This window comes from Coptis chinensis, chromosome 6 (assembly GCF_015680905.1).
Source record: "Coptis chinensis isolate HL-2020 chromosome 6, ASM1568090v1, whole genome shotgun sequence".
In the NCBI taxonomy this organism is placed as follows: domain Eukaryota; kingdom Viridiplantae; phylum Streptophyta; class Magnoliopsida; order Ranunculales; family Ranunculaceae; genus Coptis; species Coptis chinensis.
The window spans coordinates 8,999,168-9,019,670 of record NC_141461.1 but is presented as its reverse complement, the minus strand read 5'-3'; the positions used below and the strand labels follow the sequence as shown (position 1 = coordinate 9,019,670).

The following is a 20,503-nucleotide window of genomic DNA, read 5'->3' as shown; positions in this document are numbered from 1 at the left end:
TTACAACACTTTCATATTCATCAAAACCACTTTTCCATTCAAACATCAAATATCAAACAAAATTCATTTTCATCAAATTCATCCATTCATATTCATCAAATTCCAAACACTTTTCCATTCAAACATCGATATCGAACTTTTCCATTCAAACATCATCAAACACTCTCAAATTCATCCATTCATATTTATTAAATTCCATTCAAACATTAAACATCATTCATCCATTCAAACATCCAACATTCATGCAAACATCATATCTATCAATTCATTCGGTTAACAAAATTACAAACCCTAAACTGAAAACAAATTACATCCATCAAACTAAATTACAAAGTTACAAACCCTAAACTGAAACAAATCAACTATAACGCCCACCAATGTACTTGCACCTAGTCAAGTTGTACGTCTGTTCGAAGGAGGATCTTGCTTCCTCTGGCATTTCATTCCCAGCCAATTGCAGACCTCTCTCTAGCAAACGACTGGTTTCATCGATGATGTCGTTTTGTCGAAAAAAGGAAAATCAAGATAAGTTACCAATCGAATGCAAAAAATCACAGTTAGAGAAACTCAATTAAAAATCACAATACTTCAATCGGTGAACAATTAGGCAGTGTCTCCAGGGAGGGATGAATAGGAAGAAGCTCAGGGTTCACCAAAACTATATGAGAATTCCTCGCATACCAAGTCATGTAGTTTTGATGACACTCCCATGGATAAGACGAAATAGGTCCTCGGTTGCAGAGTTGGATCACGTGATTTTGCCACGACTCCCAGTAAAGTGGCCCAATATTGGTCCAAATTTCCTCATACCCGCCCCGCCACAGTTCTTGTTTTCCAATTTGGTATTGAGGATCTTTAGGTACAAGTTGCATGTGACCTAACCGACGCGACCACCCTTTGGCGCGATACAGAAAAGCTCGACAATGTTGAAAAAACATAGCAATCCCTCAAAAATGCAATGTCATCGATCGGGTTTGTATCTCGATATTTTTGTAGGGATGTCAAACAACCCGAAACAAAATCAAATGTGTCATTAACAACTCTAATGATCAATTACTAAAAATAAATATAAACAAACTTAAATTCCAAATTGTCATTGAATTTAATACTTACATTGAACTCATTCAAATCATCAATTATCGCCGATAAAACCGCAATGCATACGCTTGTGTCGTAATAGTGTGGAGCGAATCGATGTGTCTATGAGCACGCCACCGAGACGAGATATAGTTGAAGTTTGGGACTGTTATGAACACCGGAAAATACTCATAGATCCATGCCTAGATATACATAAATAGTTAACATATTGATAGAGTAATAATAAAATTAACATTAAAAAATAAACTCTAAAATACTCAAGTTTTACCTAGAAGAGTCATATAGCCAGAACCCCTTTCACCTTCGCATGTGGCAGCACCCGAGACCTCTATATAAAAACGCCAAAATTGTCGCACCCCATGCATACTCTTCTATCTCATCTCAATTTCAACAACGGCCTCGATAACATATAGGCACTCCAAATCCGGACTTGTTAGTAAAATGGCACATCCAAAGAAAAAATGAATAAAAGCTCTAATAAATCCAGTTGAACATCCCGAAACTCGAGGCCTTCTCTACCACATTCCTAGCAGCGTCACATATAGGGCTATCATGAACCTTGTTCGCAAAATGCTTCCGATGAATTCTAGCCTTACTTTTGAAGTGAACCTGCTAGCTTCCATCCCCTAATCAAATCAAATCAATAGGGAGCCCTGCACCAAGATGTAAGAGATTTATCGATTGTTGTAAATTCAGCTCACCGCCCCTTGACCGCTCTTCCTCTAATCAGGACTCCACGATTTGGACAACATCGTCCCAAAGTCATAGTCATCTCCCCTAACCGCATATGGAAGGTGTTGGTCTCCTGATGCCATCTCTCCACAAACGCAGAGATCAATGGTGGATCCATATGCTCGTGATAACCTTCCACGAGATCAAACAACCCAATCCTTCTCAATCGCATCGACAAATCTCGGAGACCTTTCACATTCATTTTTTGAATTCTATTGATAACTTCGCTAAGTGTGAAACACACTTCAACGCTTCACATCCTCCTCAAACAACCGAAAGCACGATTATATATATATGAATGAAAAAAAAGATTTTTGTAAAAGAAAATCAAAGTACACAAGAAAAACAAAATATTACCCTTCTCTCCCAAACATCGCGAAATGACATGCACCGCGATAGTCATACAACAACTCGAAATCATACGGGCCTCCCCCATACACACCTCTTTGAAACTCCAAATCATCATTGGATTTTCTTACGAAATCCAATACCGAAGTGCTTCTTCCACCGGTGGTACGCCTTCTACCACATATTCTTCAACAACATCATCATCCTGCTCATCCTCCTCCTCCCTCACTCTCCTCTTCTACTATACTCTTCCCTTTGTCCATATTTACATCTAAACCTACATTAGTATCACTATCTACACTATCTTCACTAAACGAATCAACCTCAGGAACCTCTTTTTCCAAATGGTCCCCTACGCTACCGATGCCGCTAAGCCCCGTCTGCCTCTATGTCTTTTTCTTCCAACTGCGTCACCGCTAGAGGAACCGCCACCAAACAATTTCTTAACACCCTTGAATGTAGTTTTCGCTATATTCTTCACATTCTTTGATCGAGGACCCATCGCTACAAAGAAAAATAAAACAAATATTAGTAAACCATATTTAAATAAACAATGTATAAAGAAAACCACTAGAAAAAAGAGATCATCCCAAATGAAAACTAATATACTTATAAGCTTGCTATGATAACTCCAAGTATATATGAAGAAATAGAATGAGTTACACTATCCAAATTCTATCGAATTTTGGGCGAGTTTCCTTTGTTTAGTCAACATTTCAGTATACTTAAACCTCATATAACCTCGAAATCAATAATGACATCCTTCCAACAACCATATGTACATATAACCTAACTTTTACACGACAGGTGAAAATGTATATATATACAAGATCTGTTTTACAGATGAACTGCCATTTATGTACATCAAGTATTACAACAAAATAACTGGACTCTCTATACAACAAAATGAACTTGACTCTGTCCCTCGTCAAGCATAGGGGAAACCACCTTGATAACATACATTTAGTAAGTTTGATAACCAAAGAAAGAGCTTCTCACCTATAATGCTTTACCGCTTCAGTTTTGTTTCCAGATCCGGACCTTAAACAAGTACTTCGTAAAAGCTGCATGTGATCAAGGTCATTACTCATTAGTCAAGACTCAAGAACATAAGCAAGATGAAAAGGTGAGTAAATGTAATGTACGTAAAACAAAATACTAGAACTTAACAATAAACTTTCAAGAACTTAACAATAAATCAACAAAATATGAGTTGATTTTCAGTCCTCCAAACTTGAAAGAGAGATTTTCTTGATAGCTCGAAACACAAGACTTTTTGTGTCTTCAAGCCATTAACATCTACAGGGTTCACTTTGAGACCAAATTCTTCCTAACTGAATTTCTAATGGAACTTGTGTCAACAAAGAATTTAAGATTTTATTCTAGTTAATAAATTGAAGCCAAGGACTAGGAGATGTGTTTTTTAATCTATGGACTTATTTTGTGTTTAATAATATCAGAGCTAGGTAAGGAGTTGGACCGTGGGAAAGGGCTGAAAGAAACCATTGGCAATGTTAAACTTTCACCGGTCTTGTTGTTTTCACTTGCCTAACAAGAGGGACAGAAGGACTAATATTTTAAAATTAAGATGAAAATATAACACTTATTAAGATGAAATCCATTCAAAGTTATCCCAGTATATCTTGTTTCATTTTAGAAGCATGTTCGCAATCCTAAGTGTCCCCTTTGAGCTGCTATATACATACCCACAAAGTCTTTAACGGATACTTAAAAATAGTGAGTCATTGTATTTGTGGTTTTGGACTTAATTATGTCCTTGTCCTCCTATCGAGAGAAATCTACCATGAAGACACAAAGGCATGTTTTATAAGAATCACTCGAGAATCAATTCTCTTCTCACACATTGACTTATCTAAAACATTTTACTTTGTACTACTCTTCATATGAAAGTTTTAAATCTAAATATCCAAAGGGAAATTTATTACTATGAGGGATCCACAGAGGAAATGGAGAAGATTTCTTGCCTTCTTAAAACAAAAGACTAAAGAACTTAAATATGAGAGAGAAATGAACTCAAAATGAAACAGCTAAGCAACATTGTTTGTTTTCAATTTGGGGAGCTATCTAAAGAGAACTAGGGACAAAAAAAAAGGCCTTACCACCAAGAAACGATGTTTGTACTGTCAAACCATACAAAGAGAAATAAGCACTAGGAGGGGAAAATAACTCTGTAATATTCCTTCTGCTCACCACAAGCAGGAACAAATGCAACAATGAATTTTCCTGAAAAAGAAATCAGTTTTCGAATACTCAGTACAAATTACTAATCAGCTCTAGTTATACTATAAGTTTTCATGTCAAACTTAAATACTTTGTCGAGGCGTACGTGAAAAGGTAAAAAAAATACCAATTTCCGTATGTCTTTATACAATTCAAATATCTTATGATTTACTTAATCCATAATGTCAATTCATTAGAAATAAGTAAGAAGTAGGCTAAATTCAACCAAGGGCCTCCGCACAACATTTAACACATTCTGATAAAATTTATTCTAAGTCTTTTCCCAAGAGATAGGTCGCTGGTTTAATAGGCCAGTACTTAAAGAGTGTATAGGCCAGTTCCCAAGAGACAGCAAATAAACTTTCTTTTGAGCTTACAAAAACTTCATAGTTCATACTGTATAAGTGTATATGCATGTCCTTTAGTCATTTTTTAAAAGAATTTGTCAACATTAATTGACTTGGTATAAGAATTTCACAATGAGCATATCCGATCGATGATCGTTTGCAAAATTTACACGAGCCAAGATAATATCAGAATGCATGAGGTGTACGTACGTATGAACAAAGTAATGGATATTTGGATTGCAGCCTTATCTAATTAGCTTTTTCTGCAATTTTTCTACGTCACCTAATGCATCCTCTAGTTTCAATAGCATTAATGAACAAAGAGAAATTGAAGCCAACATGCGTCTAGAACAAAATCAGTTAAGGTCACACATATATGTACAGTTTTAGTTGATTCTAATATAATTAGTATATTTATTTCCACATCTAAATTTATTTCCACATGAAGTGTATCAGTGTATACATTCAAGTGCAGTGGACCTGTTCCATGCAAAGATCCAGCAAGAAGGAATATTAGTATTGGCTTATGACCCGGAACTCAACTAATAGCGAAGAAAGTAGGCTGTTGCAGCGCCACCGCCCGAAGTCAATTGGTTAAGGGCTGAACAAAAGTCTACCGTTGAGGTGAACAAAGGGGGTTCCCATAAGAAAGAAAGATCAATACACATCCAGCTAAAGCTTCAAAGAGCTTTCTATGCCCCTTGATCTGTACAGCCAGCGACCATGAGTAAAGGTACACCGAGGTCTTCCCCATCGAAGATGGAACTCAACCTGGTTGCTTGCCATTGCTCATTTTGCCCTACTCTTACAACAGAGACTGACCGTCCAAAGACAAAAGTCAATACCACGAAACAGAGCAAGGATTTTTGAAAGTACATTGGCGACCAAAGTTTCTAAGCCAAATTTAGCCAAGAACATACCCAAACTAAGGTGTCATGTGACTTATGTCACACCAAGTATTTGTTCTTACTCCAGGACTAAATGCTCTGATTACCATACGCTACCAAAAATAACTTAGTTAGCCTAATTACACTGATAAGCATTCCATTGGGGATAGAATATCCCAACGCAGCAAGTGCATGAATTCAAGAATTTGTTGGTCTAAAACTCTAAATGCACACAGCCAAGAACGATGTTGGTACTTAGGTAGTCTAACTAATGCAGCAGCGAACTGTTACTCTTAATTGTAGCTACGAAAGTAAGAAGACGCCCACATACTCGAATTCAAGACGTTTAAACAACACTAGTTTAACACTCAGTTCAAACACAAGTAAATCAAAATGATAACTGAACCAAATCAAACACTCAGTTCAAACACAAGTACACTTGCATATGTATTACCTCTTCTTGGACAGAGTCATAGAGTCATATTAATAATCCATATATAACATTTCAAAGCAACAAACCATGATCATATCACATATATATGATTACATAATAAGAGAAACTCGCAAATTAAGAAGAACCAACCTGAATTTCAATTGAAGAACTCGCAAATTTCAAGCTTTCACCGCTCTTCCAACTTGCAATTTTGCTAAAGCTCGAATTGAGAAACTCAAACGAATTGAGAAACTCGAATGGTGAGAAACTCGAAACTAGTTTTCAACTTTCAATTTGGGGTTTTTTAACGGTGAGAAACTCGAATCGTTGTAGATTTGTGGTCGGGCACTCGAATTGAAATTCGAATTTGGGGTTTTTTAGTTAGGGTTTCGAAGGGTTTGGGCAAAAGAGATGACCGGTAAGAGTAGGTTTTCCCGGTTTCGATTTGGTGGGGGGGGGTGTATTGGGCTTTGTTGCTTGGGCTTTGTTGTTTGGGCTTGGGCTGGAGGCTGCCCGATCTAATATGAGTGGCGCCCAATACAGCACCCATACTTTACTTTGTAGGCTTTGTTTTCTTTTTGGAGCACAAAACGACATTGTGTTCATTAACAATTTAGCAATAGTTCTCTCTTTATTTGTTGGTGACCTCAGTTGTGCAATGTCTTCATTAACAATTTTTAAGAGTAGTTCTGTTCAGTAAACGAATTTTATATACTCTTTTAGCGCACTTGTGATCCATAAAACTTGCACAAGCTTCATCGCCTGTTCTGATATGCAGACGTCCTATGGTTTTACCCATTAAGTGGGCTAGGATCTAGGATGGGTGAAGGATGAGCCCCTCGCCGAGTAAATTATATTGCCTTTTGAATTTGTTTAGGTAGTCAAAGTGGTAGAATCTAGGTTAACTTCTATGGAATGGAGTTGGGACTTGGGACTTTGGGAGAACCAGAGTACAGAAATATCTTCTGGGGACATGTACCAATTTTTTTTTTGATGTATGGCATATAGCTTCCGACCGGCATTTACTGGCTTTTATAGGAGTTGGGGGTGGGGGCGCTTCACATTGATTTTCTGATATATGATCTTGGGAAATTTGAGTTGTCGATCACAAAGTAGAAAGATATATGCGCGTCAATTGAAAAGAAAACTTTTTTGTTTGTTTGTCTTGGAGCTCAGATTTTGCCGATGTAGTCGGCTCTTCTTTTGCGTACTTTTGACATTGAAACGGTCGGTGCATGGCATTTTTGCGAATTGTAAAAGTAATTTGCTGGTCAGAACAACTAATGATCCTGCTAACTGCATAAGGAAAAAGATGAAGAGGACTTTTGATTCGCATAAGGAAGCATTCTAGAAGACTAAACAATAGGAGTTTTGACTTTAGACTCAGCATTCAAAGTTCAATCTCAATTTACACAGCCATATCATCTGGAACTGGGAGTTGATTTGTAACCCAACGTTCATATTAATTTCCAAGAGCTACAAAGTTAGAGTCTTTCTTCCGCTGGGGGGAAGGGTGCTCATGCAGGTTTGTCCCAATGGCATGTTGCCTAGCGCAAACCTTCAGAGTGGCAAAAGAAACCTTCCAGCACCCATAAACTATACTAAACGATGATAGAAACTTCAATCTTAAAATACACACCAACTCAGGGAAAACGTTAACTGGAAGGTCAGAAAGAGACGAGAGTTTTCATGTATAGTAACTCTTTAGTTAACGTTTTCATGTATGCGGGCATGTTCTGTTTAAATAAAAAAACTCTTTAACACTATCAACAAATCAGAGTGGCGCAGCGGAAGCGTGGTGGGCCCATAACCCACAGGTCCCAGGATCGAAACCTGGCTCTGATAAGAGTAGCTTCCAGCCCAAGTTTTTTGTTTTCAGTCCTCCAAATTCCTAGTTTTCGGAAGCAAGTAACTTAATACGCCAAACATATTTGAGTTACACAAACCAACAGAATGTTAATAAGTAATAACAAAGCTCCTCTAGTCAATTTGTTAACAAGGAATCCACCATTAATCAGTAATATAGTGCCACTGTTCATAGACAAACCTAAAAACTACCATTTCAGCAATAAACCTAAAAACTACCAGTTCAGCAAGCCTTAGAGTACATGAATATTTACAGCTATGTACCCCCCTTGCTGACAATATGCTATGAAACCTGCAATCAATCAGGTTATGTTGTTTAGTATCATGACTCATGAAGCCAGAAAGAAAAGAACAAAAATATTTCAGCTATTAGCCTTATATCGAAATTACGTCTAATATTTAAATAATTAAGTCATAGACAAAATAAACAAAAGAAATGAACAATCTTTAGTAATTAGAGCTTTCAAATATAACTAAGCTAAGGATAAAGTGAGAAAGAAGCATCCTATGCTTTGAGATGAAGAAAAAATGGAGGTCATAAAAGTTTCGTGCAATGAGGCAGGAAAAATTCCTGTGTCACGGTAGAGTAAAAGAAACTTCTATTTCTAAGGGAAGGTGTCACTAGAAAAAGTTCCTATGAGAGTTATGGATGCTAATTGAAAACGAAAACTTTCCTACAGAAGTAATCAAAGCTATACGCAGCATAGCCTGAAATCCAGAATCAGCAAAAGTACTCCAAAAATGGCTGACAAAGATTTAAAACTGAAGTAGCAATGGAACAACAAACCCTCACTCAAATATGAAATAACAACCATTTCATATTTTCCTATCCTTTTAGGCACAGAAATGGGGGGGGGGGGAAATGCTTCAAACTAGTCTCAATGCTACACAAAGGATGCTTATCACATAATGCATAAATCATTTGTGATTGTGGTTGTTAAACTCGATTATTATAGGCTCAGATGCATCAATAGTTACTTATTAATATTTAAAGGTAATCTGTTGAACCTCCATCTATTATATATAACACTTATTATGGTACTTTTGAGTTTTGAGCTACTGCAAATTGCTTAATAACTCTACCTATTTTAGATTAACTAATCACAGAAACGTATTTGTAGAAGTGCGAAGCTCAGATGTTACACCGTAAGTCAGTAACCATCTGCGTCCTCACATTTATACGGTTGTGGATATCCTTCAACTATAAAATGAGCTAGCTGACATTGGACAAAAGGAAAATGTGTTCTTCTCCACAAATTTTCGATGTCTCTATCCAAACAACTATAATGTATTCAGGGAAAAAGCATGTTAACTTACAGAGCATCTCACTTTTCTTTCATCTTGATTCTTTAAAGTTTAAACCTCGACCCCCAATTTTCCAAAGATTTTATAACTTACATTTAGAACTTTACAGAGCATAGGCTTGGTTTTGTTTAATCCCCAACATCAAAGAGCAAAAAACTAGAAATTTCAAACACACAAATAGTCACAAAACAGCACGACTCAAGCCTCAAGATTATGTAGTAATATACCTCTCTAGCTAGCTGGGAATTGGCAGCGCAAGAAACCTGGACAAAAAAAGTCAAATTATAAAAATCAAAGTCCCATCTAAATAACTCGAAATTGCCTACACAAATGTTTGGGGAAAACAAATAAAAGTTGAAACATTACTTGGATCAGCATCGATAATCATAGCAATGCCTTTAAAGTCACAAGTACCATTATTGTTCTTATACTTCTGCCAATAACTATTGAAAGCATACGAGGCATGAGCAACGACAGAGTCAGGATAAAAGCAAGTCCCATTTGGTCCAATTTCATCACAATCAGCCCCACCTGCACCACAAGCATAATCCACTGCTCTCTGCAATATATCAACAGGAACACTTGTCTTCGCAACACACCACAACCCCTTCTTTGGTGGAGGCGATGCTGGCGGACTACAAGGAGGGCATGTAGGTGGTGGTGGGGATTTTGGGAGTACATATGGTGGATATTCAGGTGGGGATCCAGAGTGCGAAACCGAAGGAGAAGGGGCTGTTTTGGTTGATGGAGATCGTGGAGATTTTGTTAATGGTGGTGAAAAAAGATACCCAAGGGAAGAGTGAACTGATGGTAAAGTCATGCTTAAGAGTTTCCTTTTAATGGGTTTTTCATCTTTTGGACTACAACTTATCACATTCATGACACCTAAGCTCATAACCCCTAGCTTTCTAATGGACTCTTTATGAGAAAACACTAGGCTGATGGTAGAGAAATCAGGTGAAGGATTTAAACAGTAAGATGAGTTGGTGCTCTTCAGAAAGGTTAACAAAGGTTTGATAACTTTCTCACCAGCATCATCTCTAAACCTTTCACAATGTGGTTCTAAACATTCTTGAGAAATAACGGCTGAAACTTTGATTTCTTTCTCTAAACCCCATCTCATAAGCGAGCGATAAATGTTCTTAACAGATGGAAGAACCAGACCCCACTTATCATCATGCTCTTTCTTGCACAGAACACCATTTCCAACAACAATGGTGGTGATTTTAGTAACAGGGTAGTGAGATAGAACATGGGTTCTGACCCACCAGTCAGCCTTCACAACACTTGAAGAGATTTCCCCAAGTTCTTCAGCACTCATAGAAACTGCTATAGAGTTCTGAGGCATGGATGTTGGATCATAAAGGTCTATGAAAGTAGTTGATTCTTGACAAATATCTGTAACAGAAACATATAAGATTAGAGTAAAAAAACACAAGAAGAGTCAAATATATTGTTTGATTGGTTTACTTACCAGCACATAAGAAGAAGCAAAGTAATAATCCTAGGCAACAAAGAACAACATAGGTGTTTAGTCTATCTGTGGACATTTTTCTGGTGAAGAGATGGAGTAAAGAGAACTGGCCTGGCCTGGAGATTATATATTTTGGTGGTATGAAAATGTCAGAGAGAGAGACTTTTTCTAGCTACTCTTTTGTGGTACTGGGACAGGTGTTGGAAGGAGAGATGTCTAGCTTGGTTAGCAAGTTTGAACTTTGAGGACCATAGTTGGACTTGAAGACTTCGAAGACCTGTTGCTGTTGCTGTTGCTGTTGCTGTTGCTATTGCTGTTGCTGTTCTATCGTCTGAATTTCTGATACGCTGATTCTGATTATTTGTATAGTTTTACAGGGAATCAGAATATTTATCAATCATGCTCTTATTTCTCATCAGAAATGCTTTGAAACTTCACCTTTGAGCGTAGCAGTTACGGACTTTGGTCTTTCTGAGACCTTGTATGCTGCATGCTCATGAGCAACCCATAAAAAGACAAGGCCTTTGCCAAGTACTATGTCGTAAACAACTTTGGTCTAGCTAATCATGTCTTGAGATTTCGTTTCCTGGTTCACTAATCCTAATAAACTCTCAATTAAAATTCTACCACTTGATTCCATGAGTGGCCACAAGTCCACAACTGTGGCCGGCCTCTTTTTCTTACTAGTGAAATTATAAAAAGGATAGCTTCCGTATAAGAGTAGTTTGAACTTTGAAGATCCTAACAATTGTAAACTTTTAAATTTAAGGTAAAAATTTTAGTTTATTTTGTTAAAATTAACAACAAAAAGCATACTCAAAAAGGTGATCTCGTGCATTTAAATAACCCAAATATTTAATGCCAATGTATCTCTGTTCTCTCATAAAAAAAAATGTATCTCTGTTCAAACAAGGATTCTCTTAGTAATTTTTGTTGAGTGTTTGTTTGCTTATAGATAATTCCATCGTGCAAATGGATCGAAATCCCTCGTTCTATAGGCTAACCCAGCTTAATAGAAATGTAATGCAAGATTTTCGACATGTCCAGTGCAAGTTTGGAAGTTTGGGCTACAAATTAAGTTAACTTTTCAGACTAATGCAATTAAAGAAAATGCCACGTGACACTATTGAACTTAAATGTCGCATTTGATAAAAGATTGCAAAGTCTTTGTAATGTCTCTTTTAATGTTTTTGCACGATGAATTTCTATGAAGTGTTTTTTTTGGTTGGTCTGAACTTGTAATCATCAAGAGAATAGATACTTTAGAGTTCATACTTATTATTTCTAAGAAAGAAAGCAAAGAGATCGAGGGAGAACATATATACTTGCAAAATATATAAAAAATTTCATTAAGCTTCAATATGTCGAGGTTGACAATTTGACATTATTATACCTCAATGTAGGTACAAACTAAAACATGTAGAGACCTATCTTCAAAAACTAAACTGCATCTTAAGAGCAAGAAAATTGGATTGGTTCTTTAGGAGTAAAACTGAAGGATGTATCCCATGCATAATTGAATTCAATTGTGTGATCTCCATAGACGCCCTGTGTGAGCGCACATTCATCGCCATTCTTTGTCATAACGAAAGGGTCTACTGGTTCAACAGTGCTGAATCCGGGGCAACTAAGTATCAATTCTGCGCGACATATACAATTGTTCTTAATCGTCACCTTGTACTCGGTCTTTCCCTGAAGTTGATATCCCGTTGGAGCTTGTGAAACTGTGAGATCCTTGGAGAAACACGGTTGGCATAACCCTGAAATATAAAAATCAATCAAGAGAAAAATATGAATGTTCGTTACACACTAGAGCGCAAAAGTATCAAGTTTGAAGTACCAAAATAACTTCAATGAAAATTGCCACGAGGCTTTTAAAATTTTGAGGGGTCACCTTTTGTAAAGAAACCAAGTAAAAGAATTGCACATAAAGAATGAAGAGCAACTGCCTTTGTCATGATCTTGAAGAGTAGAAAGAAAAGGAGAGATAACAACCAATGTAACTGATGGAAATGCAACATATTCCTTTATTCCTTTCTATTAAATATACATACATACAGTACGTCGTGATCTCATGAATCTATACCCGGAATTATGTGTAAGGTAAATCTTTTATGTTCTATTCAAAAGGCGATATTTTGCTATTAATTAATTTCATTTTTTATGTTTTAAGAGATATTTGTTAATACTTTTCCTTTATATTATCTTGGAAATCATCATAACCAAATCAGCTATATTTACATTTTGCTCAATCAAATCTCTAACTCTAATTGGCTTACCAAAAATGATAATGAAATCTTTCTCATAAAGTAAGAAGAGCTGTATGTCTGTTTGTGACTCATAGAGTCTATGAGTGAAACTATTAGAAGTACACGAAATTGGGTATAGGTACACAAAACAAATTTTTTAAGTTCGAGGAAATAGCAAAAAAAAAATTTGTTTTTCTTTCTATAAAAACTGAAATTTGACATCTGTCTTAAATTTCAGACTGACTTTTACAATTTTGACCTCTTTTATTAGTTTCAACTAAAGAAGCCAACTACCAAAAAAAAAAAAAAAAAACTACGAACTAAATTAGTTACCAAAAGAGTATTGGGTTAATCAAAATAACTAAAATTCATCCGAAATCTACAAAATTCCAATTAAAAGTGAGATGAATTTCTGGAGATACCAAAACAATGTGGAAAACATCAACTTCAAAAACGGAAAAAATGTATGTTGATTACAACTAATTTCAATACAGCTTTAACAATTTAAAATGCATCTCTGATAATTTTGAATAGCATGTTTAAGCTTGATGTAATTCAAATTGTGAAATTGTAAAAGGACAAATGATTTTTTTTTATAAGACAATTGTATTATTTGATTGTAGTACATCTTGGGGCAATACACACGCACCCTTGCCTGATGAGTGGCCTCGATTGACACACACACCTATAGCCTCAATTATTTATTTGTGGAAGAAATTGGCGCTACAAATAAAAGGGTAAAAAGAGAAATAAGAAATTTTAAAACAAATACACCCAAAAGTGGCGTTGTTAAAATTGGAGTAGAATCAAAAGATAATATTGGTCTTTCTCTAGACAAAAAGCACACTAAAGAAAGTGTCTAGAGCCCAATTTCTAGATTAGAAGAAAGAGCTAACGCCAAGATCCGACATCGTATAACTTGAGCACGCGCTACGCAACCAAAAGTTCTCGTCAGCATGGAATATTTGAAATATAAATATATCAAACATCACTTTCGATTCAATTGTCTAAAAACTCGAAGCTATGGCCGGGGTGGATACAACACATGTCAAAACCTAAAACCCACATCATAAAGAATCTTAACAACAAAAAATAATCTCCAAAAATTCTCTTTATTACTTTATAAAAAAGTCTATATTCCGTCCCCAATAAAACATCAAACCACTCTAAAAAATAATGTGTCTTCAACATCGTATTTTCATGTCATATGAAAAGAAAACTACGTTATTACATACTTCCAAAAAGATCGGACCAATAAAATAACCTCCTTTGACTGCTCTAGGCAAGAATCCAAATCATAAAAAGCGGTTCCAATCAGCTTCCCAAATGTTCCCAAGAACACACCCACGCTAAAAACAAAGCAAACATGGGTCAAAAAAATGGAATTTGGGTTGGTATGAGTAGACTAACCACATATAACCATTATTATACTTTAATTATCCAAACAATCACTTTATATTTTCCCAAATCATTCTCAAAACACGTGGTCCGTCATTTCAACCAAAGATAGTTTCTTCCCAAGCAAAACTTATATTATATTAACTCATTCTAATAACTTCGTTTTAATATCTAAACCATTGAATTAAAACTTACCGATATCCAATAAGGGTAGGACCGTCCACCTCTGCACAAAATGTTATTAAGTCATACCCTCCTGTTTCTATATAACATATGTAGATATTATATTATGTATTCAAAAGTAACCCAAACACTCACATAATCAAAGAATATAACTAACCCGCAAGGCGTATACCTTAGTTCCTCTCTAGGGCAGTCCAAACAATCTGGTCATTCATGGCACATTCAATGAATACTCGGGTCATTCATGGCACATTCAATGAATACCCATATATAACGCTAATAGGCCATTTATGACACATTCAATAAATGCCCACCTAACATATGACATCAACAGTCATAAAACTCAATTCCAAAACTTTAGGCGTGGAGAGTTCTAACAGAGGGCGGTAAATTGTTTACGCATTATTGAACTTTATTGTATATATCATTAATTCAGAGAATGAAAGAGTATCTTGATTCATGTATTTTTGGTTACGCGTTATTAATATACCGATGTCTAAGTGTCATAACGTTGTATATCATAAAAGATGAAAAACTCACATAGTAGTTAATACACATACACACGTATATATAAAGGTCTTAGCCTAAACCCAAGCATGCTAATAGCCCTAGACCTATCCTAATAGACCGAATCATAATCTGAGTTAAAAGATCAAATTGGGTTAACTGGTCAAAGTCAATCTTAGTCAAAAGTCAACTCTGGTCAAAGTCAACCCTTGCCAAAGTCAAAGTCGACCTGCCAAGGGTCAACAGCAGTCAACCAGTCTAAACTTATCTAACCCCAAAAGCCCAAAGCCTAAAGCCCATAGTCTAAACTTAAATCTAAAAATAAAATCAAAAATTTAAAACATAAGCCCAACCCACGATTTGGCCCAAGCCCAAATTTGAATTTCACTGTTCATCTCCTTCCTCACAAAACTTCCACCTCCTCCACCTAAAATGGAGAAAAACCCCATGTACCTATACCAAAAATTTATTATTTCATTATACTGTAAAAAGTCGCGACCTACGCCATTAACACTCTGTAAAGCTCCAATCGTCCCCTCTCCAGCACCCAATCCACCACCAACACATCCACCTCAACCCAACAACAATCTCCCAACAAAAACACTAATCCAAACAATAAAAAAAACGCAGGACGGTTTGGTTTGGTTTGGTCGCCATTGAAGCTCCTCCGGAGATTCAACAGCCCCATCTCGCGGCACCAACAACCCATCTATCACCAATTATAACCCTAACAGTTCCAATCACAACCACAGTAGTCCAAATCACAAAAATAATCAGAACGATTTATGGTTTAACTTAAGCCGCCATTAACGACCTGTTCCGAGTTTCGGCAGATTCAATCCAGAGTTTCAGTTATTAACCAAATCCCTATGCTAACATATGACCAAATTCAATAGTTAAACAAGAGGAGAGAAAGATAGAATAAAGGCAGAGAAAAATCGAATCAGATCAAAACCAGATGAGCAGGCCATTTTTCCAGTATCCAACAAATAACGAAAATTTATTTTTTTATAAAAGAAGTGCGTAAAGTATCTACTCACAGTTTTTAAAACTGAACAGCTTCCCGAAAGCGATACCCCGAAAGATCGACGTCGACTGTCGTGCGAAAAGACTATCTTCCTCGTTCAAAACATTTTCAGTAAAACTTTTTTTTTTTTTTCTAAAACTCTCGCTGTGTTTTTCCCTCAAAAACTCTACGTGATAAAAACTCACCGAAAAACAAGGACAACACTTATCTATTTACTTACGGGCTTTTATCCGTAACTGCTGGATATCCTATCTCTGTTTTATCTATTTCCATTATATTATCTTTATTATTATTATCTTTATTATTATTATTATTCTTAGAAAAAAAAGAATAAAAACACGGGGTGTTATACGCACCGTCTGTTTCTAAAACTGTACATATCTTTGTTATTTGTTTTTATTTTCTTGTTCACGTGTATAGTAAGGATTGATATCAATCTTAGGAACTTATAATCTCTATATAAACCATTGTATGAGACCTATAAATAAATCAAGTAAATATTCTCTCAAATCAATCTCTCTCTCTCTCATTTATCATAGTATCAGCCTAATTTCGATCCAAATCTTAACCCTAACCACTCTAAGCTTCCATCTCCTCTCAATTCTCAATGGTCGATGCCTCAAACACCAATAATGACTCTCCTCCAGGTTCCGATGATCCTTTCTTTGTACACCACTCAGATAGTCTCGGGCTATTCTCGTATCTCCTCTGTTATCCGGTGAATTATCTAACTTGGTTACGGTCTACCTTTAGAGCCTTTCGAGCAAAGAATAAGTTTGGTTTTGTCGATGGCTCTGTCACACCTCCCACTACTCCTAAAGAAAAATCCAAGTGGTCACGATGTAATGTCCTCGTTGCTTCATAGATTCTCAATTCTATTACTCCAGATATCCGTGGAAGCATCCTCTATGTCAACTTTGCATCCGAAATCTGAAAAGATCTAGGTGACCGTTTTTCACAAACTAATGCACTCAAGGTTTTTCAACTGAAGGATTCCGTCACTCTTCTCAAACAAGACAATCGTTTTGTATCTATTTACTTCACTTTGCTTAAAATTTTATGGGATGAATTAAGTTCTTTGTCTACTATGCCTGCTTGTACTTGTGGTCATGCATCTATCTTTGCCAAAGAGATTGAAGACGGTCATTTTATGAAATTCATGCAAGGCCTAGATGCTCGTTTTCAATCCATTCGCAGTCAAATTCTCTAAATGGATAATTTTCCTCATATGTCCAAGATTTATTTTTTAATCCGACATGAAGAGAAATAATAAAAGATTCATGCACTCTCTCTTCCTTCTGCTCCAGACGCTACTACCCTAAATACCACTTTTAAAAGACCAATTGGGCTTCTTCTTTGAAATCAGGCTCATCTAAACCTCCGCGAGATAACACCGGGTTCGATCGCAATGATGTAGAGCGGGCCGTAGCCCTCAGATACTGAGGGCAACCCGAGGCGCGCGACGCTTCTCGTCCATTCTCGCAATCATCTGAACCGAAGTTGGACATCATATTGGCACATGTTACAAATTGCACGGTTATCCCTCCCAAGCCTGCTCAAGCCAATTCAGTTGCTACGGACTCCAATTCTCCTGTTTTCTCCACAGAACATTACAACCAACTTCTCAGTTTACTCGATTTAGGTAGCACCACTTCACAAGCAAACCTGACAGGTATTTCTCTATCGTGTTTTTCTAAATCCATATGGATCATCGACTCTGGTGCTACCAATCATGTATGTTCATCGTTACATCTGTTTTCTCATTATCATATTTGTTTAACATATTCTACTCTTAAACTTCCGGATGGAACCGACCATTTAATCACTCATGTTGGTAGTGTTATCCTCTTTCCTTTATTACGTCTTGACAACGTTCTGTTTGTTCCCATATTTCATTTTAACTTACTTTCCATTAGTGAACTAGTCAAGTCTCACCCTATCTCTGTCACGTTCACTAATGATTCTTGCCTTTTTCAGGACCAGTTATCGAAGAAGATGATTGGATTGGGACGACTTAATGGGGGACTCTACCATCTTCAACTAGCTTTCGTTTGCTCTTCCCGCAACTCCACCACCAATAATTTATGGCATTATCGCTTAAGACATCTCTCTTTCACTCCTTTGCAGATTTTAGCTAAACAATTTCCTTTTATTCCTAGTTCCAATAATGCTACTTGCCATGTATGTCCGCAAGCTAAGCAAACACATTTATCTTTTTCTCATAGTTCAATAAAAACTATTAGACATTTTCAAATAATTCATTGTGATATTTGGGGTCCTTTTCATTTACCATCCTATTCCAATGCTCGTTTTTTCTTAACTATTATTGATTACTTTAGTCGTGCTACATGGATTTATCTTATGATTGTCAAATCTGAAACTTCTATGCATTTACAATCTTTTTTTGCCATGATTCATACTCAATTTCATTCTATAATAGATTCGCTCATATCTGACCATGACAACATTGATGACCATTTTCATAAAATCTAAGTCCTTCGATTCGACAATGGATCCGAATTTATATCTCATAACATATATGCAACAATTTTTTTCCAAATATGGGGTTATCCACCAATGTAGTTGCGTTGATACTCCCCAACAAAACGCTGTTGTTGAAAGAAAACATTATCACTTACTCAACATTGCACGAGCATTACGTTTTCAAGCTCATCTCCCGTTATCTTTCTGGGGTGAATGCATTCTCACCACATGCTATCTCATTAACAAAATTCCTATCCCCTTGTTAAATGGCAAATCACTTCATGAGCTTTTGTTTACAACACCTCCCTCTATTGCCCATCTTAGTGTTTTTGGTTGTTTATGTTTTGCTCATAACACTTCCATTAAAAATAAGTTTGATCACCGAGGCAAACTTGGCATCTTTATTAGTTATCCTTATACTCAGAAAGGATAACGCATTTATGATCTATCTTCCAAAAATATTATACATCCCATGACGTGATTTTCCATGAGCATGCATTCTCCTATCAACATTTATCTTCCCCACCATCACATCTGCCTGTTTATCCCTTACCCATCCCAGACAATGAAACTTTTGACATTCAATCATCTCCTGTAGCTCCAGTAGTAAGAGCGTGCACGCCCTCTGATCCAACGCAAATCGAGCGTGCCTGCGCCCTCCCTCCTGTAACTCTAGTAGTCAGAGCGCGCACGCTCTCTGATCCAGTACAAACCGAGCGCACACGCGCCTTCCCTCCTGACAATCTTCCATCTGTTACTCCATCACCTGCAATTTTGGAACTCCCTCAGCCACCACAACTCAACCCTCCTACCTCACCTCGATCTACTAGAGTGCGAAACCTCCCTCCACTTCTCATCAAAGATTATCACTGCCCTACTCTCACCAAAGTACCTACAGTCCCTTGTTTGGCCAACCTCATCCAATTGGACTCTAAGGTAACACAGTTTTCCACTCCATATCATATGGCTTTCTATATTTCTGACACTAATTTTTCTACTTGTCATAAAGTTTTTTTGTCTAAAGTGTCATCTTCAGTTGTTCCTACATCTTTTTCTCAAGCTGTCAAAATTCCAGAATGGAGAGCTGCTATGGCTGATGAAATTGCAGTTTTGGAACAGAATAACACATGGACTATTGTTCCATTATCCTCTCATCATAAGCATATTGGTTGTAAATGGGTTTTCAAGATTAAATATCATTTAGATGGTTCTATTGAATGTTACAAAGCTCGTCTTGTTGCCAAGGGTTACAATCAGATTGAAGGCCAAGATTATCATGACACTTTTGCACCCGTTGCTAAATTAGTCACTATTCGATTACTTCTCTCCATTGTTGCTATCAGACATTGGTCCCTTCATCAGCTGGATGTCCACAATACCTTTCTCCAAGGTGATTTGGATGAAACTATCTATATGATCTTACCTCCTGGCTTCGCCAAACAGGGGGAGCACAGGATATGTCGCCTCAATAAGTCTTTATATGGACTCAAGCAGGCTTCTCGACAATGGTTTGCCAAACTATCTACCACTCTTATCACACTGACGGCTTCACTCAGTCGAAGTCTGATTATTCTCTATTCACTAATATTCGTGGTTCTAATTCTACATTTGTCCTTGTTTATGTGGATGGCATTCTAATCACAGGCAACAATCCATCTCTCATTCAGAACTTGAAGCAATTTTTAGAGGCAAAGTTCTATATCAAGGACTTGGGACATCTTAAATATTTCTTGGGTATTGAGGTGGCTCGTTCCAAAGAAGGATTATTTCTTATACAGTGCAAATGTCTTTTGGACATTATGTCTGATTGTGGTACCACTGGTGGTCATATTTCTGAGTTCCCTATGGAACAAAACATCAACCTCCATACTAATGATGGTACATTACTTCAAGATCCTATTGTCTATCATCGCTTGATTGGGCG

The 20,503-nt window shown here is 36.7% G+C and overlaps 1 protein-coding gene and 1 non-coding gene across 2 annotated transcripts; one reads left to right on the top strand and one right to left on the bottom strand.

Moving 5' to 3' along the window:
- Positions 1 to 7,401: 7,401 nt before the first annotated feature.
- LOC147491305 (glucan endo-1,3-beta-glucosidase 3-like) lies at positions 7,402 to 10,923 on the bottom strand. The gene is made up of 4 exons (XM_086566173.1): positions 10,732 to 10,923; positions 9,624 to 10,655; positions 9,485 to 9,520; positions 7,402 to 8,244 (listed from the first exon to the last, which is right to left on the bottom strand). The coding sequence occupies exons 1-3, from the start codon at positions 10,805 to 10,807 to the stop codon at positions 9,489 to 9,491; spliced, it is 1,140 nt and encodes a 379-aa protein (XP_086422299.1). The 5' UTR covers positions 10,808 to 10,923; the 3' UTR covers positions 7,402 to 8,244; positions 9,485 to 9,488.
- TRNAM-CAU (transfer RNA methionine (anticodon CAU)) lies at positions 7,860 to 7,931 on the top strand. Its single transcript has one exon. It is a non-coding gene; the product is annotated as a tRNA-Met (tRNA).
- Positions 10,924 to 20,503: the final 9,580 nt, after the last annotated feature.